The 25,285-nt window shown below is 38.8% G+C and overlaps 2 protein-coding genes across 3 annotated transcripts in view; one reads left to right on the top strand and one right to left on the bottom strand.

The window, feature by feature from the left end:
• Positions 1-784: 784 nt before the first annotated feature.
• Positions 785-5,724, bottom strand: pvalb5 (parvalbumin 5). Of its 2 annotated transcripts, none has more exons than XM_039611096.1 (6): positions 5,610-5,724; positions 3,876-4,031; positions 3,230-3,306; positions 2,184-2,316; positions 1,707-1,816; positions 785-1,445 (listed from the first exon to the last, which is right to left on the bottom strand). In XM_039611096.1, exons 3-6 carry the CDS (start codon positions 3,288-3,290, stop codon positions 1,423-1,425), a joined length of 327 nt encoding a protein of 108 aa, XP_039467030.1. In that variant the 5' UTR covers positions 3,291-3,306; positions 3,876-4,031; positions 5,610-5,724; the 3' UTR covers positions 785-1,422. The 2 variants fall into 2 exon arrangements, with proteins under 2 accessions (XP_039467030.1, XP_031585987.1); XM_031730127.2 differs by lacking the exon at positions 5,610-5,724 and adding an exon at positions 4,895-4,969.
• Positions 5,005-25,285, top strand: part of lmtk2 (lemur tyrosine kinase 2) — a 29,463-nt gene continuing 9,182 nt past the window's right edge. Inside the window, exons 1-8 of the mRNA XM_031730098.2 lie at positions 5,005-5,500; positions 13,720-13,853; positions 14,073-14,226; positions 15,433-15,509; positions 15,854-15,969; positions 16,210-16,297; positions 22,576-22,706; positions 25,188-25,272. Of these exons, the coding sequence (XP_031585958.1) occupies positions 5,398-5,500; positions 13,720-13,853; positions 14,073-14,226; positions 15,433-15,509; positions 15,854-15,969; positions 16,210-16,297; positions 22,576-22,706; positions 25,188-25,272 (888 nt within the window). The 5' untranslated portion in view covers positions 5,005-5,397. The remainder of the gene's footprint in view (positions 5,501-13,719; positions 13,854-14,072; positions 14,227-15,432; positions 15,510-15,853; positions 15,970-16,209; positions 16,298-22,575; positions 22,707-25,187; positions 25,273-25,285) is intronic.

The raw sequence follows: 25,285 nt of genomic DNA, 5'->3' as shown, positions 1-25,285 counted from the left end.
GTAGAATTGTTATGGTTTTGTATTTTTAAATATTTTTTCATTTTTATTTTGGTTTGACTTTTTATTTTTAATTCTGTTTAGTTTAACTTACTGCCCAGATTTGTTTCCCCTTTGAGTTAATTTTTTTTATTTGAAGATTTTTAGTTTTAGTTTAGTTTTTTATTAGTTTCAGTGTTAGTTCTGGATAGTTTCATATTTTTATGATTTTAGTTAGTTTTCAAGTTCACAAAATAACTTATAATGATTACTTTTCAACCTATGGCAGTTTCAAAAGTTTTGCTTTTTATTTTGATCAACTAATTCCCCCCTTGAAAAACACTTAGCCCTTGCATACTGTTTGGATCAAATAAGTCACTTTCTCAAGCAGCAGGTAGCTGGTTTGATTCCAACCAGAGACACATAAACCTCTTTGGGATTGTGTCAGGGCATCCGGCATCAAACTGCAAACTCAAACATGCAGAAAATAATTATTCATTATTTTCATTATTCTAATAATCACATTAGAATCCAGCAAACTAAGATTAAAACAGAGATCAGAATAGGGTTGGAGAGTCATAAGATTATAAAGTCATAAAGAGCAAATCCTCCACACACAACGTTTCCTTCCACTGCTTTAAATGCACAGGCTAGTTTGCAATAAGTTTTGTGCTCTAAATGTTAATTAATATTGAACTAATGTTGATAATTATAAATGGTAATTGTAAGAAATGGGGAGGTTTAAGGGTTGTAATGCTTATAAATAATTATATAATAAATACCAAGAGTTCCAATTTTTTTTGCCATTTCACTTTTAATAAAACATAAAACATAATAAAGCAGTGCTACACCTTCTTGACTGAGGTAAAACACAACATGATACTTTGTGAAAATAGATATTTTTTTCTTTTAAAATGAAGAATTACACCTCTGTAATATTACCAATTTAGAATTATTTTTTAATGTATTAATATATGAGAAGAATGCAATTTATACATTCTAAATAGACTGTTGTAGATACTTATTATGAGGCAATTTTTGACCCAGGGCTAAACCTGAACTGAGCTATGTGAAGTCATGGAATATGAATGAATAGTATATAATGCTTAATGCATCTATTTGCGTCTATTTAACTTTATATGTATATATATAAAAAAGACAAGCAAAGAGTAAGTTTACTTCTTTAATAGTCTACATTTATTAATCCATTCAAGGTACCTGATTGATTAAACACAAACATGTTTAAAATCCAACTTTGGTCATCTGTCTACTAAACATCTTATACAACATAGCATCACATGAACAGGGAGAGCAGCAGGCAGGTACAGATTTTGTGAGGTTTTTGGTCTTTGCATGAAACAATCCAGAAAGTCAAGATCTCCATTGCAAATCCATTATTCAGAACAAGGGTAGACAGCCTCGGTCATATGTGTATGTAACTTCTCTTTACTTCAGGAGATCACAGAACTCTGTGTGGGGGAAAAAAGAGACAGCCAAAAGTTGAATTGTGGTTGTCATGCAGCATTACGGTTAAGCAAGATGACTCAACAAACAAGAAATCTTTTGTTTTCTTTGTTTGTTTGTTTTAACTTGTTGGAGAGCAGAAGTTTATTTGCATCTTTCTTTTTTAGACTAGAATTTCAGCACTAAGTGTTGGACAGCTCCTCAGCACAAATTGCTCTGATTTCTCATCTGCTAACAGCTCTTCTAGATGTTTTACAAACACCCACCTTCTATTCCAATCTTGCCATCACTGTCTTTATCCCCAGCAGCCATCAGAGCTTTGGTTTCAGCCACAGTCAGCTCTCTGGCCCCCGGAGAGAAATTCTGAAGAAATAGTCTGAAGGGTAGATATTAAAAAAAAAACCCATAGAAGCAGTAAGTTCAGACTGTATCTCTGCTGATGCCTTTTTTCACCTCTAAGCCTTTTCCAGTTGTCCCAGTCCTCCTCACTCACTCAGTTCATGTATCAGTCAATTCATGCAAAGCGGAAAGGCTGCTCCATTCATACAGTGACCTCTGCCTGAGGCCCATCATGAGGGACAGTTACAACAAACTGCAGATGTAACACACATGCACAAACAAACACACACACTCCATCTGTACCACCATGTGTTCCTGCTCAAGTCTTTCAGCCACACACACACACACACACGCACACACGCACACACAACACACACACACACACACATGCACTCCATCCTTACTTGAGCTCCTCCTCTTCGATGTATCCGCTCTTGTCTTGGTCCAGGACTGTAAACACTTTTCTCCTGTCTGCTTCAGATAAGCCGGTCAGTCCAACTTGTTCAAAGAATGACTTGAAGTTGAATGTGCCTGGAGCTACATTGGACCACGTACACACACACAGACACACACACCACACACACAAAGTTGAGAGATGAAGAGAGGAAGAGAAACAGACACATGGGAATAAGAGGTCAATCACACAATGACACGAAAGAAAAAAAGAACGGCGGGAGACTGAATAGACATGTCGCATTAACTCATTCGCTCAGATGACTTTCATTCTTCAACCAATGACATTTACCAATATACACCCTGTGGCACATCACCATCTTATACCATTACAGGCTATGTCATTATGCCATTAAAGCAGGCAAAGCACAATGAATATAGCCCATAGGTCTAATGCAAATGTTAAAAGCCTTTTATTTACATTCATAGTGGAATTCGTCTGGTACAAGCTACCTTCAAATAATTTCAAAGGACTTTTCTGAAAAAGACTTGCACACACTGCAAACTTCTGATTAATAAAACAAAAATCTTCTAAATGCTATTTTGCCTAAAACATTACTAACAGGTGGGTTTTGTTGAATTAAGGGTATGAAAGCACTGACATTTGATTTTCATCAGATCAGTCGAGCTTTGTCTGCCTCGTCATGCGGACATAATTTCTAGAGATAAATATAAATATAAGTGATTTTGCATGTGAGGACTTTACAGCTTGTGTGATTTGGTGTTCTATGTGTGAATGCTCAACACAACCACTTTGGAAACTACTCTCCTGCCACATGGCTGCCTGGTTACCTGCAGGTACCCTGTCCCCACTGTGAAAAACACATGATACAGGTATCCCCTGTGGGAGTGGGTTTAATAAGCACCTCTGTGTGTGCTGTATATATGTGAATGGACCTATATTCCCTTGTTGTAAAGTACATGTTCTTATGTTCACAATTAGATGCTTGCAAAGTGTGTATTTTTCTTGCATGCAAGTGTGCATTTTCTGACTCACCTTGACAAGCCTGGACCGCAGCCTGTATGTCTTTGTCGCTCAACATCCCTGCAAATGCCATGGTCCTCTGTGGCTGCCTGAGGGATATACATACACATGCATGGAAGAAATGCAAAGTGACACTAAATTGAACTGCTGAGGGCGTTTTCTGCTGCCAGATAGCTGCAACTGTCAAAGAAAAGCAGAACTTGTGGATAGGTTAAGCATTATCATCACCTATGTGGGCATTTTTCTGATAGATCAGCACAGTCAAAAAGAGAGCTGAGTGGGACCTTTTATCAGCAGGGCAGGGCTGTGCCATTTTAACAATAAAGTAAAATTATTATAGCTATAAACAACATAGGCTCCACAGTAGGAAAAATGTTCATTGTGTGGTATCATTTTATCATCATATGTGCATTGGATTATGGTTTTCTAATGTTAAACACATTCATTTTTCCACAAAGGTAGCTGCAGGTAACTGAAAAAGTAATCACAAATAGGTCCTAACATTTTATTTTTTTGTCTTCCTACATTTAAAGATTTATATCCCCCCTCTCTTAAAGCTAGAGGACTAAAGATTCACAAAACAGTGACACACAGCTATCAACGCACAAAGAATTTGCAGAAAAACTGCACTTGAATTTGCAGAAAAAGTGGTACTCACCGTGCTTTGGGTGAGGTTTGGAGATCTCCGCTGCTCTTGCTTTGTGCTTGTAAGCCACCAACACTCTCTTCGTGAGCCTGAGTGCAAGAAGCAACCTGACGTATCTGTCCTCAAACCAAGGGAGATTTCCTTCACGCCACCGACTGCCTCCTCCCCCTTCATCAGTTAATCAGAGCAGATAATTTTCCCATGATGTTTTGTGAACTTGCATCCATGACCAAAACACAGCAAAAACATATTCACATCCCAACACATCTGATCATCATAAACATGCATTTTTATGCAATTTATCTATTTTACTACCACAGCTGCTATGTTGGTGCTGTAGTATTGTAGTACATTTGTAGGGAAATTAATAAAGATTATAAAATCAGGTACACGCAAGTGAAAATGGTAGTTGTCCTTGATTTTATGACACCTATGTGGCAAGTTTTAAAACATGCAATGAAGTCAGTCTTAACAGAGCATGTGATTTTTATGCGTTCTTGAGCACAACACGCTGAATTAAAAAAAATAAATTAAATACAGGTGAGATGTATCACAAATAATTTCATACCAGTATTCCAAGTAATACGTAAAATAACATATATAACCCATCCTATGGGTTAGATAGGAATTAAAGGCTTAAAACACAGCAATATCTACATGCATTAAGTCTTGATGGTGGCTTTGGGGACAGATTTTTTTTTAGGCTATTTCTATGTTTGGTTTTCCATGTACATCTAACAACGAGCCATATTTATATGAAATTCATACTCACAATAAAAAAAAACAACGAATAAAACCACACATACACATAATAAAGGTCCTAAAGGTAGCATCACTCGTCAAATACATTCAGAAATTTTTGTAGTTTATAGCTTGCCGTAAACAAGGATATAAACATTTTATATAGAGAGGTCTTCTTTCATAACCACTTTTACGTGCCTCACATGATTGGCGACTGACTGGATGCAGAAAGCTTTCTTCAGCTTTGATACAAATCACTGGATTTAACTGACTGAGAATAAAGCTCGAACCCGATTGGCTGTGGAAGTTCAACGCGACGGAATTGTCCCTTGTAATTGGTTTAGGCTGCTGTCAATTCCTTCAAGTTTCACGGCCCACTTTCAGTGACGTCACGGTGTATAGGAACATGGCGCTTTGGAGGATAGGTGCTTCATGATAGTCAGGGGCTATAACGATTGAAATTCCCGTTGTTGTGTTCATTTAGATAACACTAAAGTACAGACACTAAATATGAGAGGCCGCGAAAGGTGACCGCCCCCTCTGTCTCCATGGATACCCGACCACTGCGTGTCGTAGCGGCGTTTGCTGTCGTCAGCTGAAACTCTTAGCATCGATAGCTAAAGCTAGTTAGCTGGCGAATAGCCAGACGCAAAAACAGACACAAAATGTGCTCGTTTATGTAGCCTAAACTGACGCGAAGCTGCTATTCAATGTTTAAAACACTTAAGCCTTTTTTAAATCAGCCATTTATTTGATTTCACGTAGCTAACATTTTGTTAGCTAAGCTATAAGGATGGAGAACCGCCGTGAATATATTTTGTTGCTGAGCTTTGGGATTTTTCTATCGGCTTTGGGACTGTCTGAAGGCGCCCCTCTTCAGTATGATCAGAAATCAGGTAAGGCAACTGATTCACAGGTAAAGTGTGTTGTGTTTGTCCACATGAGAGGATGTTTTGCTGAAAGTGGTAGCTGGTGCTAATACGCAGCTAAAAGCTAACAACATACCAGCTTGAACTGTATTTCCGGTTATCCAGACAGGAGTGTTTTCAATGGACGGGTTGTCATACTTGTTTGTTTGGTCGATCACAGAGTTATCAGAATATCGGTTCTGGTCTTTCCGTAGTTTGTTAAATAATGATGAATAACTGCAGGTCATTGTCACGACTCGGCCAATTAGCACACTGATCAACACAGACGTTTCCTTTAGTGTTTTTCCGAGAAGAGTTAATTTATTGCTGCAGGTTTATTTCTGATTAATATTTAACAGCAGAAACCAGTGATGTGTGTGTTGTTGCTTCCAGGTGCATAGATGTTAACCTTTTACTGGGATTGGTCTAGGTGTTGATGTAAACAAGTTTATGGCACAATAAGGTGGATGGTGGCCTACCCGCATGGAAATAATGTTTCTGGTTCTAAAGTAAATCTTGATTAACCTGCTTCGATGACTACAGTGTAATATTTCACCCAAATAAAGGGTCCTGTTATGGTTGGGGGCCTTATGGGTATGTGTTCTTTGAAGAAAACAGTTGCTATCTTATTAAAAACACTTAATGTAGTAATTAAGAGAGTCTCCTGTTCAGGACACAGCTGTAAAAACGGAAGGAAACTGTGTTATTAGGTTACTAATGTGACTATTTCATATTTGCACAGTCAGCAATCATCAAAGAAGTAGAAATGTGAAACAGTCATCTTCTTAAATAATCAGTTGAGGTAGAATATTCAAGATTCCATAATACTTTGAGCAGTCATTAAATGTTACAGTGCTATGAAAAAAATATTTGCCCCCTTCCTGATTTGTTTTTTTGTTTTTGTTTTTTTGCATATTTTTCACACTTAAATGTTTCAGGTCACCAAACAAAATAACTGAAATAAATAGAAATTATTTTGCAATTGTTAAATTTGGTTTTTCATTTATTAAGGGAAACGTTGACCTAACCTACAAGGAGCTATGTGAAAAACTAATTGTCCTCCAAACCTTATAACTGGCTGTATCACTTTTGGCAGCAGAAAATTGAATAACTGGCAATGAGTGTTTAGCATTGTTGCGGAAATTTGGCCCACTCTTTGCTGAATTGTTTTAATTCAGCTACATTGGAGGGTCTTTGAGCATGAACAGCCTGTTAAAGGTCATGCAAATGGTTCTCAATCAGTTTTAAATCTGGACTTTAAATAGGCTACTCCAAAACCATCACCACCTCCTTTTTTTCTTGAACTATTCAGAGGTGGACTTGCTGATGTGTTTGAGGTCTTTGTCCTGTCTAAAGTGTGCTTGAGCTTCAGGGCACGTATTGTAGGCCAAACATTCTTCTTCAGGATTTTTCTGTTAGAGAGCAGAATTCATGCTTGCATCAATTACAGCAAGCCACCCTGAAACAGCAAACCAGCCCTAGACCATCACACTACAACTACCATGTTTGAGTCTTAGTATAATGTTCTTTTTATGAAATGCTGTGTTTGATTTACACCAGATGTTACTGGATGCAAATTTTTCAAAAATGTCACCTTCTTTTTGGCAAATGTGAAATAATCTTTTGTTTTATTTTTGGTCAGCAATGGTTTTTGCCTCAGAACTCTTTCATAGATGCCATTTGTGCCCATTCTCTTTCTTATTGTTGAATCATGAACTCGAACCTTAGCTGAGCCAAGTGAAGCCTGCACTTTTTTAGATGTTCTAGGTTTTTTGGTAGCCTACTGGATGAGTCGTTGATGCGCTCTTGCACTAATTTTGGTAGGCTGGACACTCATCAAAAGGTTCACCACCATTCCAAGTTTTCCATTTGTGGATAATAGCTCTCACCATAGTTCACTGGAGTCCAAAACATTAGAAATGGCTTTCTAACCCTTCCTGATAAATGTCAGTGACTTTGTGTCTCATCTGTTGTTGAGTTTCTTTAGATCTTTGCTTGATGTGTTACTTTTTGAGATCTTTTAACCTACTTCATGTTGTCAGACAGGTTCTGTTAAAGTGATTTCATTCAACAGGTCTGGCAGTAATCAGGCCTGGGTGTGGCTAATAAAATTGAACTTGGCTATCTGAAGAAAAAAATGTGGTTAGTCACAGACATATGGGGTTTTTTCCACATAGGGCCAAGTAAACCTGGATAGTTTTATTGCCTTAATAAACAAAAAAAATCATTATTTAAAAACTATTTTGAATTTGCTAAGGTCATCTTGGTCTAAAATTAAAATTTGATCTGACACATGTTAATGTGACAAATGCCCCCCAAAAAAAAAAAAAATGGAAAAGGGCAAATAATTTTTCACAGGACTGTAAGTAGAGGAATAAATCCTATGAATTATCAGCAGTAACTGTAATACTTTTGCCACAAAGCTACTTGGTGACAACACAGTAGTCTCTATGTTTTACAGAATCCAGAGTTTCCTTGGCTCGTATTGGTATAACATGTTTCCTAGCATATTACCAACACTCACTGGTAATGTGTAACTATAACAGATTCCAGTCTTATCACTACCAGTCAATGATTAGCAACAGTGTTGTTTGCTTAATCATATCGAAGAGCACAGGAAAGTACAGTGTAAGATGAAATATAGTCCATATTTTTATTATTTTATTACACAGCAACCTGTCCTTTGGTCCATTTTCCTAGTCTACTTATACCTGTGTGTACACATGATATAATAATTCTTTATTATTTGATTGTTCAAAGTTTTGACTTTAAGTTTCTGATTGTTAATGAGATTATTCTTATGAATATGACTTGGGCTTGCCAATCTGCAAGGGACATTCCGTTTACACATGACAAACAGGGGTAAAAATAGGTTGTTAAGCTTTAACCAAAATGTCAATGTTTAAATTGTAGGGCATAGCCAGGTGATATTTGTTTGGTTAGTCTATAAGTCATTAACCTTTCACTACTCTACTCAGTGACTACCACTACAGGCTGTTGGAGATGCTTGTAATAAGCGAGTTTATCCTTTAGCAGTTGTTTAGTTTCTAAATGGTGAAAATCAAATTTAGTTTTGTCACTAAGCAGACAGAGATAAGTATTAGCCTATTTTAGGTGCCTCTGTTTTTTCATTTGATTCATGATATTCTCAGACTGAAGAACCTTAAACTAACCCAAAGCTTTTAGCCACAGTGCCATTTGCCATTTTGTGTGTAACTAAAAGTAGACATCCACTGTTGTGCACACCGGTCGGTGGGTGAAATCTGTAAAAAATGGGTCAACTCCTCCTCTCCCTGAATGCCTGCTGAAATATGCAGTTTAACTGAAATAGGAGGTGGCAGCTCCCTGCCGTATTGGTCCCAAAAACCAGTTGAGTCATTTGGTGGGGCCTGCCAAGTCATAATATGAACCTATGACTCAAATAAAGCCTAATGGAGGAGAACTGATCCCATGTAGCGCTGCCGTGACCCAGCTCCTGTTTTTTTGTATCTGGCTGCTGCTGTAGCCTCTCTGGGAGCCCTGCACTGCCTGGAACCCTGTTGCTTTGCTGAACCAGGCAGTGGGTATTTGTGTCAAAAAGCTGCCCGCAATTACAGCTGAATGTTTTTCACAGGATTGTTGTGAGCTTTGGAGTTATTAAAGCCATTTGTTCCAATGATTTATCCCACTACTCATTTTAATTGCTGTAATTTAAATAGAAAGAGGCATTGGCTGAAAAATAGCCGGATGTGACATAATTTAGTGCTGACTGAAACAGGGCTGTTAAGTCCAAGCTTATCATTAGCTTGGTTTTGCTTTAAAGTTGTTAGAGGTCATTGCTGGTCTAGAGAATATTCTAAAACCCTTAAGAATTGGATTGTCTTTTTTTAGATCCAGATTTTATAGTAATGGCTTGCTGTATGTTTTGAGAAAAGTAAATATAGGGCAAAGCTACTTTGAATTCCCTCTGAAACATATTTACTTCGGCATTGTGGAAAACCCCAGTAAGAAAACACTCTCAGTACAAGATTCTCATCTGGGGGGCAGTACGGATGACTGGTTTGAAGGCTGACACAGTAACAGCACAAAAATGCATTCAGTGGATTCATATAATTTTTAGGGATGTTGGCCTAAACCATGCAGTGATGTGCATCTGTTCACCTTTTTAAAATCATGCCTTTTTGGCAGGGAATCCTCAGCCAGAATTGTCTGGGTCAGGTTTTTGCCTTTACTTGCCTTGTTAATGGGTCATTTGCTTTTCACATAAGAATATCAATCTTGACATTGCTATTGCATAAACGGACTTAAAAGCCTTTAGTTTTATATAATATGAATCATTTATCTCGGGCATTACATATAGAGTTTGCTTATAGGTATGAGTTGCATGTGTTTATAAGAAAACATTATATTTAATTCTTGTTTTATTCACTTAACATTTTTGATTGTTAAAAAGCTTCAGTCTGGTTGGGCATTCAAGACTTAACAATCCCTCTTCATTGTTCTGTTAATGGTGATGATAATTGCAAGGTAAAGAACCCTTACATTTAACAGCTGTAAGTACACATGCCATTTATAGCTACATTCACTGGTCCAATACGCTACAGAGCTATTTAATCTTTAATTTCTCCTCTCATCAATATTTTACTGGATACAGTTTCTCTGTTGCAGTCTTAAGCACAGAGAAGAGGTTTGTGGAAGTAATCCTTTAGAAACAGCACTTCATAATGGTGGCCTTGCTGTTGTTGCTAATTTATTTGCATCATAATATATCATCAACTATCACTGACTTACAAAGATCTTCATGATATCTGTCACTGGGGATTCAAATTGTAACTGTGCACAGCTCTCAGTGAAAGAGGCCACAGAATTCAGTTTACCTGCACCAGTTTTGGGGTTTTAGTTCAATATTTTCTGCCCAGCAGGGAAAACATTAGGCATTCAGACATTAGTGAAAGGAAGCAGAGTGCATGAAGGACTTTCATTATGATCATAAGTAAAGAGAACATATTAAGCCATCTTTTCTATTTCTGTCAGTGACTGCTTGGTGTTCTGTGGCAGACATGAAATGAATCTCAATCATGGCTGACACTCTGGATCGTATCTAATATTCCTCAGGGAGTTGGAGGGATTGCTGCTCCATCTTCTCTACTCTCTGACGACCTATGCTGCGTGGATATACCCCCCTCCCTCATCTCGGATTAGAATTTACTAAATACTTAGACCGCTGTACAGCCTCGTGTACCAAGCTCTTGCCTTTATTTCAACGAAATAATTTGTTACTTACCACTGTTTTACCTGAAGTTGCAGACCCGTCAACTAAGAAATGATATGGCACCCACATTTGTTTTCTGATTATTTTTTTTTTCAAGAGAGTTATGTGCAAACTAAATACTCACACAGTCAGAGAAACAGGAACAAACGTTTCTCTTGGTAAATAAATATAATCTCAAATGATGAGTGTGATAGGTGTTAGTGGTTTAAATCATCATTCTGTTGATTACCCTTGGTGTTTCATTGAGGAAGAACACCAGAATTCCAAAATTTCATTCACAGTTATATTTATTTTCAGTTTCTTGTGTCATACTGCCTGAGCATAAAATTGATGTGTCAAAAACAGCTAATAATTACAACAGTTTCCATGCTGACGGAGCAAGGGTAGATCACAGTTTCATGTTTGTGAAATCCTCTGACATTCTAAACATGCACATGAACTGTGACACCTGTTCAACCTAATTTCCTCCCAAAATTGGGCCCATGTTTACAGTTCAAATTTTAAAACAGAATGCAGTGTGAAATGTTTAACCTGAAAATGTGCTGGATTGGATGTTGGATTTCGCCTTTGACTTACATTTGTTTTTACTGTGGTAACTGACCTGCAGTCAAGTCAGATAGCACCTGAAGTCGTTCACTATGGTGCTATGTTGTTTAAATGTCTGTAGGGGTGGGTGATATAGCCAGATGAACCTTTTGTAACCTATGATGTAGCGTATACTTAGGGTACAGATTGTTAATGTCACAACATTCCATATATGCAGAATCTGCAAATATCCATTATGCATGTTTCCAGCAACTTGCTGAATCTCTGCCATAGAAAATTGAGAGAGTTCTGAAATCAGTGTACCTACTAATTATTTTTTACTATGTAGATGAGCTAGCTAAAGTCTGATTTTTCATTTATTCCAAATCGGTTCAGGTGTGTGTTGCAATCATACTCACATGTTGGTGTGAAAGCCTGAGACACCTAGATGTGAGTTTGTCATCTGGATGTATTAGTCACCCAATTTCATCTGTCAGAAATTTTGTAGCCAGAAGGAGACTCAGTAGGTGTATACTGTCCTTCTAGCAGACAGAATGTACCTGACAAGCCGCAACCAGTGGGACACTGAATAAACATTGACGGGAGGCTAGGAAGAAGTGTCTCGCACAAATTCCCACTGCTCTCAACTCTCACAGGCCACATTGAGGTATAATGTAGATGGCTGTGATTACGTTAAAGTTATAAAAATAAATGCATTAGAATTTAGTGAATTTGTTACCTCATAATGAAACAAATTGTCAGTTGTCATCCATAAAAGATGATTCAAGCTGCAAGTGAGAGAGATTGAATTTAACTTCTTCTGACTGTTCACTGGCATTGGCAGTAAGACAAGAAATGCAGTGACCAGTAGTCATACCATTCAAAGGAACAGTTAGAAATGAGCAGTGACATGTCGGAAATAAGGCAGGTATGAGTCATGCACACCATAACAAAAGAATGAGCTTTTGGCAGAAATGCAGTGAACATACAGGTGTTCTTGAAATACAAAGAGTAGTGCCATTTTTGTAGGTGGCGTTATGTTGTCTAGCAGCTTGTCCAACCTTACAAACAGCAATGAGAATTGGTTGGTTGGACAAATATAGGTGATAGGTGGTTGGCGAGAAACACCTAATACATAATTATGAATGGTAAATAGCAACACATGGTGTCTCCTACTTGTAGTGCTGAGGCACCGATTGAGTTCCCATCAGTTTTTCTAGCCTGTTGTTAAGGCTAAACCGGGGCAAATATCAAAGTTATTTTGGTCAGCTTTGTCTTTCTTTTTTTTTTTTAAACATATATATGCACAGACATTGGAAATCCAGCTTACAGACCGGTGAAACCAGTGTACTGTTATTGCCAGGCCCAACCCTGGATTTGTATAAGGAAGGGCATCTGGCATGAAAAGGACTTCAACTTTGCGAAATCAGACATGCAGGTCATCAGATTTCCAGATCAGTCAGGGCCCGGGTTAACTACAGCTTATTAGATTTTAAATTAAAGGAACATAGCTTTTCATTTAAGTAGTTTTCCATATATAATTTATTCATAATTCACTTGAATATACTTAAACAAATTTAGACTTGCTGAAAGGTGAAATAATCCCATTACAGCAAAACAGAATCAGTCTCAATAATCTGTTTATCTTGATGTTTCTTTTTATTAATCCGTGGAAGCTAAAATTGTAATTGCAGTTAAAATTTGATAATGCACAGCCCTGCACATACATGCTGTATATAGTGCCCTCCGTCATCCTTTTGTCTCCTGTAGTATCAGCTTATACCGTTTTGTGCATAGATGTTGCACTAAGTTAACTAAATCCGAGGCTCATGTGGTTTGGCATTAGTATAGTGAGTGAGCTGCAGCTGAGCAGCACAGTGGGTGGGTTGTGAGGCTGCTGTCAGCCCTGACACTTGAACTGCTGGGCCAGCAGCATCCTCACTTGAGCAGATCTACACCCGCTGTCACGACTGCTGCACTATCAGCTGGTAATTGGCCAGCAGACACCCCCACAACTACTTCTCTGAATACCTGATAAGGGATAGAGGTCATCTGAGAAGTCACACTTATTGCCACAACATGTTGGGAGAAGTGGTGAATCACTTATTAATGTATGCCATGCACAATGGTACAGATTGGTTTTTCTTCTCACTGCAGTGGAGTTGCAAGAGAAAGACAGTAATGATATGAAGAGGTTGCAGTGTAGTGCACCGTGCAGTTTATTTTTGTTGTCAAGCTCTAATGTACCTTTGTTGTGGGTGGATTTAGAAGTACTGGTACACTTCTCATGTGTTGTACTGCTGTCAAACACACTTATGCTAACTTAACACAGCTGTCATGTTTCTTCTTTATTCCCTTCTAATTTATTTTTGAATCCCAGAGATAGATGTGAATGATTCAGCACATTTTCTTTCTGTTTTTGTCATTTCAGGTGAAGGCACAGGGGACACTTTGTCTGTCTCTATCTACCTGTCCCTGGTGGTGTCTTTGATGGTGATTGTGTCCTTGGTGGTGGTGCTAGTGAACTGTGTGACCTGCTGCAAGGAAAGGGAGATCAACTTCAAGGTGAGAGTTTTGGCAGGCAGGTAGCCAGACACAAGTGAGTTTCATTTCCTTCATGCAGACTTGACTTGATGAAAACACAGTGGGTGAATATGTAATGTAATGGGCTGTGTGTAAATTTAGTCTAAAAGAGAGTCAGCATTTTTTGTTTGTTTTTTTTGGGGGGGGGGGTTGTCATGCCGTCAACAAATTTATACATGGCACATGTTTGTGTGGACCTAGGAGTTTGAAGATCACTTTGATGACGAGATCGACTTCACTCCGCCAGCAGAGGACACCCCTTCTATGCAGTCCCCAGCTGAGGTCTATACCCTTGCCGTGTCTCCTGTGCCCCTGCCTGGCCCGCCACACCTACAACCTCCTGCCCGCATCACAGGTCTGATACATACACATTCACAGAATCATGCTGTATAAATAAACTTGGCACAAACACTAAGGAAATGTGTGTATCTTCCATTTTTTCTTTGTTGTAACAATCCTTCTAGGCAATAAGTCTTATAGTGTTGGAAAGCCTGGTCATTTCCCTTAAATAGTGCCACAAGGAAAATGCATTTGTGGGTTGAGCAGCAGAGTTGAGTTTGTTTGCCAGACTGTCTGTTCTGATATTGATTGTTGTTTGGTTTAGTTTACTGGACTGGATGATTGAAGTCTGAAGAAACAAGACAGTTTATAATTTAACAATTTATTTGTCTAACAAACAGGGGCCTCAGTAGCTTGTGGACGAATGATACACAGCCACAACAGCAGTACTCAACTCTGCTGCTCAACCCACAAATGCATTTTCCTTACAAATTTGACACCATTTAAGCAGAAATAAACAGGCCTTCCAACGGTAGTTAGAACAAAGAAATGACCAAACACAAACTTCCTTACTTTTGTGTGCTTATCTTATGTCATAAAATACGGTTGTCCATTAAAATATGTTTGTTTGCACTTTGTAGTAAAAAATGTTCTATTAACACCAGAGGTGGTGGAAATCCACCTGTAAACTGTTTGGTCCCCACCATTAAATAAATATTGAGGGTAGAAATATTACTACCCCAAAACGTTCTCTGTGGAACTCTCTGTGGAAAAAACTCAACAAAAATGGGATTTCTTTGGCAAATGTGATCACTGTGTCACAACAGTTCACATAAATTTGAGAACAGTACAGGGATAGAAGGGTGTATCTTAAAAAAGTTGTCACATTTTTTTTTTTAATGAAAACATCATACCTAGTACCCATAAACAGTGACTATGAAATACTTGTTCATATCCACACACGGTATGTTCAACTAGTTAGTAACTTAATGTATTTAATGTGTTTGACTGAAACAGGTTTCTCTTGTAAATGAGACATTGAGCCTTAATGGGACTATAAATGGGACTATAAATAAAGGTTAAGTTAAAAAAATTAATATTTCAGATAGTTTGTTAAGATGAGCATCTCTGATTCAACTATGTGACAACACAATTTCTCAGTTTAATTTCACTGTAGTGTTTTCTATTTTGAAGTTGTTGTTTTATTAAGTGGTTCAGATGTAACTTGTGACGCGTCGGTTGAGGCAGTCTTAATAACAGTGAGGGGTATTTGGTGTCACAGAGGGATCAACAGGCTTCCAGATCGCGCGCCACAGTCTGAGCTACATCCAAGAGATCGGCAACGGCTGGTTTGGCCAGGTAAGATAGTTTTTCTTTAATTACCTTCTTCACAAAATTGCATCCACACAAAAGACAAAGAGCTAAATACTCATCTGAAAAATTAATTTAACAAGAGGGAAAGCTGTCACTTGTGATTTAATCATTTTTAAGGTAAAATAATGTATAGTATATTGCGTCAAGTAATCCTTACCTGTCAAGGAAAAATTGACACTTTTCCTCTGTTAATCAAATCCTTTTCTTTTTCTCTGCAGTTAGTGGTACTCCTTGAAATCTTAGAAAAAAACATCTAGACTTGGGTGGTGGTGATGAATCTTTGTTTTCTTTTTGTTTAGCATGAGGTGTTCTTTTTGTTATATTAATAGGTCCTGTTGAGTGATATCTACACAGACCCAGGGACAAGAGTGGTGGTCAAGGAGTTGAAAGCTAATGCAAGTGCCAAGGAGCAGAATGACTTCCTGCAGCAAGGGGATCCATACAGGTAAAAGCTGATGTTTCTCTCTTTGAGAGCACCCCATTTGCAGAGGGCTGTTATTGTTTTTCAGAAGGTTAAGGTTAGGGTCGTCAACTTATCAAAGACTGTTTATTTTACTGCACCCGGAGCATCTTTCCTCTTACATAATGCATCAGTAATTGCAATGTATAGTTTGCTTATTTTCAACTTTTTTGGTAACCTGATGGTCATCAAATCAATGACCTGTTATGTCAATTTGGTTTTCAGAGTTCTGCAGCATCCAAACATACTCCACTGCCTCGGACAGTGTGTTGAGGCGATTCCCTTCCTGCTGGTTTTTGAGTACTGTGAAATGGTAAGTAACTACATGCTTTTCAAACTACACCAGTACAAGTATTATGTCAATAATACCACATGTACATGGGAATTAAATTAGTCTGTTGTCAATCTACCATCTACAGTCCTTGTCCAAGAGTTTTCAGTGATTGTGAGGTGGCTGTGCTACTTGTTGTTTTAGCTACCACTCACCTAGAAATTTGTATTCATTGAGGAAATTGAGGAGTTTGAGAATTAGCTCATACACAGGTATTTAAAAGATAGTACTCCTTAAAAACTGTCTATCAACTTGTGCTATGTGAGAGATGCTCAAATTTGGCAAGAAACTGGTTCTTAGCAACGTCAGCCCCTAAATATAGTAGTGAGACTACCCGGTCTAGGTGTGTCTTTAGTCACCAGACCTACTCTGGAGTGATAAGACCAGATAGATACACTATTATAAACTTGGCAAACGGAGCTTTTTTTCTGCGATATGAGACATTGCACTTGTGATTTGGATAACTATATCAGGGATATTCCTGGCAACTAATTTCTTAGTCGCCTAACAGATTGTTCTAACACTAAGAAACTCAGATATTAATCTAAATTTAATTTAATGGGCATTGTCAAAAAAATCCATATTCTTCAATAATGAATCATTAGCTTAAATGCATTTTATACTCCAAACAGATAAGAAAGACGAAAAACACTTAAAATAAACTAACCGGCTCAAACTGGCTCCTTTCGATGTGTAGGAGTAGTGGCTCTACTCTGAGCCCCTCCTGAATGACTGAACTCCTTACAATATCGCTAAGGGAGAGCCCATCCACGTTTTGGAGAAAGCTGAGTTCCGCCGCTTGTATCTACGATCTCATTCTAGTAGTTTTAAAATAAAGATCAGGCCAAGATTAACATATTTATAGTATTTCTCAACAACGATGGCAGATGACTGTATAACATTTAGGACACAATAATTTATTGGCATTGGAGATCAATTACAATTTGAACAAATGGCTTAAACGACTATTACATCTGGTACCAACTAGTGACAACGGTGACGATTAGACGTGTAAGTGACTAGTCGCGCACATCCCTAAACTACACATTTTATGGCTCATTATCATACCTTAATTACCTCGTCAGCATGCACTTTTTATGGTGGTGGTAACTGCTGAAGGCCAGTGTATGGTGCTCTGTAAGGGTTTGTTTGCAGAGCTCTCTGCCTATACAAATGTGCCTATGTCAAATTCACCTGACACAGAGAGTATGGAGACACTATTTTGTGCACTCCTCCAGCAAGCCAGTGGAGCATTACCTCTGGCTGATTGAATGCTGACTGGTTGGAAACATGTTAAACAGCAAAGAAGCACAGACAGTGGCTGCTGTGGATGGTTGTAATTAATTTATGTTACTGCAATATAAAGACATTCGTTGTACACTTTGATCTCGGTTTCTTCTGCAGCCGGTAGTTTTGATTGTGGTGCACTATTTTTTTTTCATGCTTCCCCCTAAAGTGGCAGCAGACATCAGGCAGACATTTGTCTACCTCAGGGGTCGGCAACCCGCGGCTCCGGAGCCGCATGCGGCTCTTTAGTCCTTATACTGCGGCTCCGCGTGGTTTGGGAAAATAAATTAGAAGTATTTAGCTGAAGTGTATTTTATTTATGTTAGTTCTTTTTAACTCGTAGTTCTAAATTGGAAGATTGTTGTGATTTTGAAATATAAAAATAAAATTATATTCTATTATTATTTTTTCATCGCTCAAAATAAGAGTCACACTCATGAAGCTTGTATACCACCGAAACGCCGTGCATTTATCGAGACTTTCAACCCCAGGTAGGCCAATTACGGATCTTCGGATCCACATTATGTCAGCAGCTGTTCTCCACCGTGAACTATGTTAAAGACAAACACCGTGAGTAAACTGACTTCCTATATCCCCGATTTGCGGATTCTGTGCGCAGAGGTTCAGGAGCAGAAGTCCCATTGTAAACAAATCACGGCAGACCCGACGATGTTTCCATGAACACGCTTTTGAGCATCTCTTTATTGAGCACTTTTCACACACGGTTGCTGTACGCATACAGCCGGCTGTAGCTTTTCAGCTCACAGCCCGACATACATCACCAACAACACAACAGCACAGATAGCGCAGACGTAAAGGCGGCGAGGCGTGATTGCGGGTGTCGCTCAGGTGCGTCCGACTCCCCTGCAGCGGCGCTGCAAACCACGCCCTGCCGCACGCATTAACCAGGTAAAATACATATTTAGGCAGAATTTTGCAAATATCTATTTTTCATTTTTCAGCAGCATAGTGCTTTTTTCCAATTATTTTTTAAGAGTCAGGTCAAGGCTCCAACAGCCCAAAGGCGATATAAGGGTGGCGGCTGACAACAGTTTTTGTTTGCTACATGGATCATTTTAGTTCAGCTGGGTGTCTTTCCTTTTGTTATATTTCTTTAAGAGTTCAAAATGTGTTAATTACGTAAATAAAATGCAATTTTCTCTGTAGCACTTCATGGATTTCATAAGCAATACACCTTAGTTGTTCGCACAAAGGTAAAAAACAATATATACAGTGTTATCTTCATTTTAGATGTCAAAAAGTATTTGCGGCTCCCAGTGTTTTCTTTTGCGTGGAAACCGGGTCCAAGTGGCTCTTTGGGTGTAAAAGGTTGCAGACCCCTGGTCTACCTGCTCAGCATCAGCACTATACCAAGCTGGAGAGTTCATGCGCTCATTACTTTACCAAATGATTATTGAAGATAATTTTTTTGCTATGTTTTAAACTTAAGATAATACGTATATGTTGTTGAATAAGTTAAGTTGTTGCCAGCTTTCATTTATAAATGGTAAATATAATGGTTTAAACCCCAAAAATAAAAACAATTACTTAAAAAGCCCAAACCGTCCACTCAAAGCCAAGGAAATGAATGATCTAATCATAATGAAGTCACTCAGACTACATTATGGCAGCTGATTTATTCACTCTTCTCCTTTATTTATTCTGGATGGGTTGAGTTCTGACTGAGGGAAAGCTCTCTTCTCCTGCCTCCTCCTTCTCTGGCCTGAGTTACATAGTTACTCTAAGCTAGGGACCTCTCACATTCCCACCTCGCCCAGCAAAGCAACAGGCTCCATTTACGCTCCTCTGGTGTCAGATCCACCAGTTGCTGTGTTTGTGCATTTTTATTGCTGGCACCTTGTGTGTGTGTGTGTGTGTTAGCGGCTGTTGAGTGCAGTAAACTAAGCTCTTCTTAAAGAAACCTATGGGTGTACGCTGATGAATGCAAAAAGCCAAGAGTGCTGTCTAAAAATATAAACCACCCTGTCATTTCTGTTTGATTTATGTAGCAGGACAAACCTTGACTTTGACTTTGAAGTTGTGTTGGAGAAAAACAGATATATTTTTATATATATATATTTTTAATTTTAATGTTGATAATGTTAGGCCTGTCTGTAAATGTAGAGTTTGTACCCAGGTAAGGGGTAAGGTGACACTGCTTGGAGCAACTTTCTCCTTTTTTCCCCGTTCTCTGACATGTCCCTCAGTGTCCAGTTCAACTTATCTTGCCAGGGATTGCGTAACCTCACTAGACTGGGGTATTGTCAGCTGCCCAGACCTGGCAGATGACCTGGCATTGTGGTCTTTCCCAGCCAACTCTCGTAATGGCTCTGACAGGACATGGAAGTGAGTCAAGGTGAATGACTTATTATGAATGCGTGCAAGCTATTAGGGAGGATGGCATGATGAAGAGCAGGTCCTCTTTGTTGAAGGCGATAATGTGTGAGGGTAGCACGACTGAGTGATGTGTATGCTCACTATCCCTTGCTGGATAAAAGTTTTGAGGCCTTTATCCAAGTACGGTTCGGGTCTCGTCTTTATACAGGATACGTTTCCGTTTTATCAGTGTGATAAGCTATGTAAGCAAGATAAGCAAAATTAGCCGCTGACACTTGCTTCATAAAGAAACAAGTGTCGAAGTGCTTGTGTTGCATGTAAAGTAAGAGATGTCTTGCCGATGGCGTCTTCCTACTTGAGGCCGTGTCAATCATCTGCTAGATGTCGAAACATGAAATGTGACACTGCAGCTGCCCAGCGGACAAGGTGAATCCCAAAAAGCCAATGTACTGTGACGTTCCCTCTGGCAGGCTTTTGATTGATGGCGGTTTTTATGTTTTGTATCACCCATGCCAGTAATCCTGACTGAAAGCATTTTAGACATCAAAATACATCCAGCAACTGGTACATGGGCCGCTGAATGTCACATACTGAAGTGTTAGTGAAAGCTTCATATGCGTGGATTTTCTGCCTAGTGATTGGCCAAGATGTTTGTTGGGCCCTTTTCTAGTTCAAGGTCTCAGACAAGTGGCAGTTCTTCTTTTTGGATTTCAAAATTCACCTTTGTCCTTTTTAACTGTTACAACAGCAATCGCTGTGATTGCTTTTTCTCTTTGTAATACTGTAAAGAAGTTACACCATCACCCCGTGAGCAAGGTTATCTTGTTGTTGCCCTTTCTCACGACTGCTTTTATTGAAAATCACTTATTTTTTAAACTTAAACTGATTTAACAAAGGTGCCTATCCTTGGCCTGCTCTGATTCTAATATCCAGTCGCAGAATTCAGCAGTAGAAAGCACTCAAAATAGCTTTTTTTTCTTTTCTTTTCCCCACCACTGTTAATTTGATCATGTGATTACTGAGTTAGGCACGAATCTGTGTTGGAACCTTTACATATCCTTGTTAAAAACAGGCTAGACACCAGACTTAATTGTTTTGGCCTTTCACAGTGAATGTCATTTCATTAACAGCGCTGGATCCCCATGAACCCAACTTAATCACCTGCTTCACATAAAGATAGGCACGCAGTATCACTTACCATATATTGAATATAGCTCTTCAGTGAACACCCCTTCTCAGAGCTATGTGTCGGTCTCTGTCTGTCTGTGTGTATGTGTTTGTGTGGAATAAGCAAACAAATAGTGCTTACATAAGATGACTGATCTAAGCTGCTTGCACTGAAATGGCTCAAGGAAAAGTAAACCCTTTGTAAACACACACACAGACTTGCATGCTCAGTAAATGCATGGGATTTGACATTTTTATTAAAGCATTATTAGCATTATCAGTGGATTATAAATACACTGGCATTATTTTTAAAAGAAACATTTGTTTAATCTACATCAATTCTCCTGACAGTTTGATTTGTCAGAATCACTAGTTCATGACTTTTTGCAGTGAAACGTAATGAGAACTGAGTAAACTAACAATCTTTGGTCTTTACTAAAATTCTATAACAATACAGTTCAAAAATAAGAAAGTTGCAGATTGCCTCTTGTGAATGGTTGAAAGTTTTTTTTTTTTTGCCTGACTTGTCTTCGCTTTTAAAACTTTCAGTTATCTGCAGTTATAAATACAAATAGATTGGGGAGTGGCTAAAATTAGCCACTAAGATTGTCCTACCAATAAATTAGTCAGGCTCTACTCTGCTGTTACTCTTTGATGGCCACCTCTGCTAAAGGATGTTTGTAACAGGGTTCATTCAGAAAAACCTTTGCTCACATAGTTCATCATCTAGTGCAGTGGTTCCCAAGCTTTTTTTGCCAGGCCCCCCCTTTGTTTTACAAGAAAAATGTTCGCGCCCCCCCCCGGCACAAACACATCCTCCAAACACACACACCCATATTTTGTTTACAAACTCCATTGCGGTTTATTTCACACCTCAAACATGTAGTAAACAATTAAGCAAATACAAGTAAACGGCAATAAATTACAGGTAGTAATAAAATACACTACTAACTCTAGTTTTAAACAGACTGAAAAGTTTTGGTTAAAGTGTTCACAGCAACTCCCCGTTGACTGTGTTTTGAAACTGCACTCATCTGAGATCCAGCTCCATCACAAAGACCCCTGCAGGACTGTCACTCTGATAACTTACAGCATTTTGTGTCCTCTATCAGGTTCATGTCTGTGTTTATTGTTTAGAGGGGACTTCAGTCTGAACCCCATCAGGCAAATTTATTTCCCTGGTCTGAGCTGGATTCTTTTATACGCATATACCTGTGACACAGCACTACTCATTAAACTGCCTTACCCTTATTTGTTTTTCTCACATGTCAGCAGTGAGAAGTGCTGAGAAGTCAGGAAGAAGGGGACTCTGCCTCCCCTGTGTGGCAATGTCTCCACATTGCATTTAATTATTGCCACTTGATAAATTCTTCCCATTGCTAGAATACATACGAGGTTCTGCTGCATTTGTTGAATGTTTATTCCTGATACTAATGAGCTAATGTGTTTATCTGTGTGTGCCTCTGCAGGGGGATTTGCGTGGCTATCTTTCTCAGCAGGATTGGATGTTCAGAAATGCTGAGTTGCTGCAGCTGCAGAGGATGGCCTGTGAAATTGCTGCTGGTGTCACTCACCTTCACAAACACAACTTCCTGCACAGGTAGCACTTCAGAGCTGCAACACTTTTAGCTAACTCTCAGTTTTGATCCACTAAGCTAAACGTTGTGCTTTTCCTTCCACTCAATACAGCTGGTGTTTCGGGAAATGCTTTTCTGTCTAGTGGTCACTGACAGCTAGACAGAAAAGCATTGTATTGACTGTATAATCAAATTGTGTGCTCCAGTTGTATTTTAATGTTAAAAAAGATGTTGGTGATTTTTATTTAATGAATGTACTTGACTAAAATGTTTATTCTGAAATCCCAATATACTAAAATCATACAAAGTATGTGCTCTTATTCTTTTTAATGTTTATTTTATAGATACATTTTACTAGGTACGTACCACCAAGTATCTCTTGGCGAGTACTTAGTCATTAGCATTCCATAATATTATTATAAAGACAAAGGTCAACTAATAGTTTTACTTTTGTGCTGACTGCCCAGCCACTCTAAGGAGTACCAGTGGTTTCCACAAATGGTGTGCACAGCAGAGAAGGCTGCATTTCATTTTCACCCCAGTCTGTACTGGACGTCTGGCTGCCAGCCAGAAGGGGTACAAGGGGTGTTGGGAACTTGGGGAACATACGATGCTCAGCTCATCAGCTCTATTTGCTCAGAATAAGCTCAGGGGGTTCCAATTACACAGCTCCCATGCATTGCCACAGTGTCAGCTGTCCGCTGCCAAAGGGATATGATGATTCTGCTTTTTGCGTGTAAGTGGATAGCCTCATATTGGGCGTTGTGTTTTAATCCTTGTTACTACTCAACTAGAGTTCTACAAGCCTGTTCTCATGTGAACTAATTTATTCAATCGTAAAAATGTTTCTGTGGCACTTTTAACCGCAGAATATTTAAAAAAAAAAAAAAAAAAAAGTACCACCAACTGAACAACACTGCACACAGACACATGCTGGCAGAAATGACAGAGAGGATGGTTATGGAGCAGTACCATGTGCTGTACACGCCGTATCCAAAGCTGAAACCTCAGCTTCGTAATGCAAGGGTGAAATTGGACCCGTTACAGAATAAATTGCATACTGTACTGTGTGCCATGAATAGATTCCCAATAGGAACACATGGACAGGGGTGTTTAAGCCATTATAAGACATTTTTGTGGTTTTTCATTAGGGTTTACCAGGATTTTGATTGTATTATTCTACTTACAAAAGGGTTTTTTTTTGCTAATGTGTCCTTTTTATAATATAAAAGAGGAAAAATGTAATTTAATCCAGTGCCAAATCACAGCAGTGATCATCTTAAAATACTTTATATTGTATAGTAAGGTAGGTAAGGTTTCTATCTCACAGCTTACACTGTTTATTTTCCTGTAATCTGGGGCGTATTATGCTATGTTTTCCTCCTGTGTTAGTTGAAGTGTCCTAAAGGATCAAATACCCTTTGCCTTAACAGTTCCAGTGCTATCTTTGACTGCAGGTTTTATTTGCTGTTGCATTTACATTGCATCTGATATTTTGTTTTTTGGAGAGTGGGGAGCAAAGTTATTTTAATGCATTTTCTATAAAAGATCTTTGTCAGCTGTTGTTGGACTCTGCATTTATTGACTGGATTAGGTTACTAGATTATATTTTTCTTTCTGTATTAACAATGACAGTTCAATACAAAGACATATTAGTTATGTTGCTTTGTCTGCTGGCAACCGTGATACCAAATTGCGCAAGTGTCTGTATGGATGGTATGGTATGGAAGCGATCACTGCTGTGGCATGCATTAACCTTGTAGGGTTAAGATATTGGACTTGCTTCCTCACTGCTGTGTTACTGTATGTTGGGCTGTCAGCCAGCAGCAGAGGACAGGGGACAGGAGAGTTTAAAATACAGCTCCATTTATCTTACAGGGGTTTCAGTGGGTCTGACAGTAGCTGGGCCATGTGCATGCAAGAATACTTGTGTCAGCAGGGTTTGTCATTGGGTGGGTAAAAAGGACTTGGAGCTTGTGGACAGGGAATGCTGCAGGGCTAGAGGGAAACCAATGTCTGTCTCTTCAGTCAGTGTGAATGAACTACCATATGGCTGTTTAATGAGCAGACAGAGTCTCAAGAGCTTGTGACGCCCTCCCCTGGCAGACTAACAAAAAGTCTGCACAGCCTGTGTTTCCCTCCAGAAATCATATCCTGCTGCTGGATGCACAGTCAGGAATAGTCCCCACAGCTTGTTGCAGTGTGAAAGACAGATAAAATAAGAAGGCCCCTGTTCTAATTTACTGTAGATGTTTAAGTGTTTTGTGATCTTTGCCAGACTTTCCTCACTTGATTCTTGTTGATCGTTTTGCACACTCCTTTTTTATACTTCTAAATGGTAATGCTGGCATAGGCTAAACAAAACCGAATAAGCTAAATAATTTCATTAGTGATGGCCTCGGGCTTTCTTCCAAATCTGTGAATGCTGTAGCAATTGTGAATTTGTCTTGAATGTCTTCACCACTCAGAATGTAATGCCGATGTCTGTGTTTATGCTCCTGTAGTGATCTAGCACTGAGGAACTGCTACCTGACTGCAGACCTCACAGTCAAAGTGGGAGACTATGGCATTGGACCCTGCAGATATAAAGTAAGAAGAAACC

Source organism: Oreochromis aureus, linkage group 4 (assembly GCF_013358895.1).
Source record: "Oreochromis aureus strain Israel breed Guangdong linkage group 4, ZZ_aureus, whole genome shotgun sequence".
Lineage (NCBI taxonomy): Eukaryota > Metazoa > Chordata > Actinopteri > Cichliformes > Cichlidae > Oreochromis > Oreochromis aureus.
The sequence above is the reverse complement of the archived record's forward strand: the minus strand, read 5'-3'. Positions and strand labels throughout refer to the sequence as shown.

Coding starts and splice junctions, on each gene's coding strand:
- pvalb5 (XM_039611096.1), bottom strand. CDS start 3,290: ATGGCATTTGCAGGGATGTTGAGCGACAAAGACATACAGGCTGCGGTC. Junction 2,317..3,229: donor TGCGGTCCAGGCTTGTCAAG/GTGAGTCAGAAA, acceptor GGTCCAATGTAG/CTCCAGGCACATTCAACTTC. Junction 1,817..2,183: donor ATCGAAGAGGAGGAGCTCAA/GTAAGGATGGAG, acceptor TCTACCCTTCAG/ACTATTTCTTCAGAATTTCT.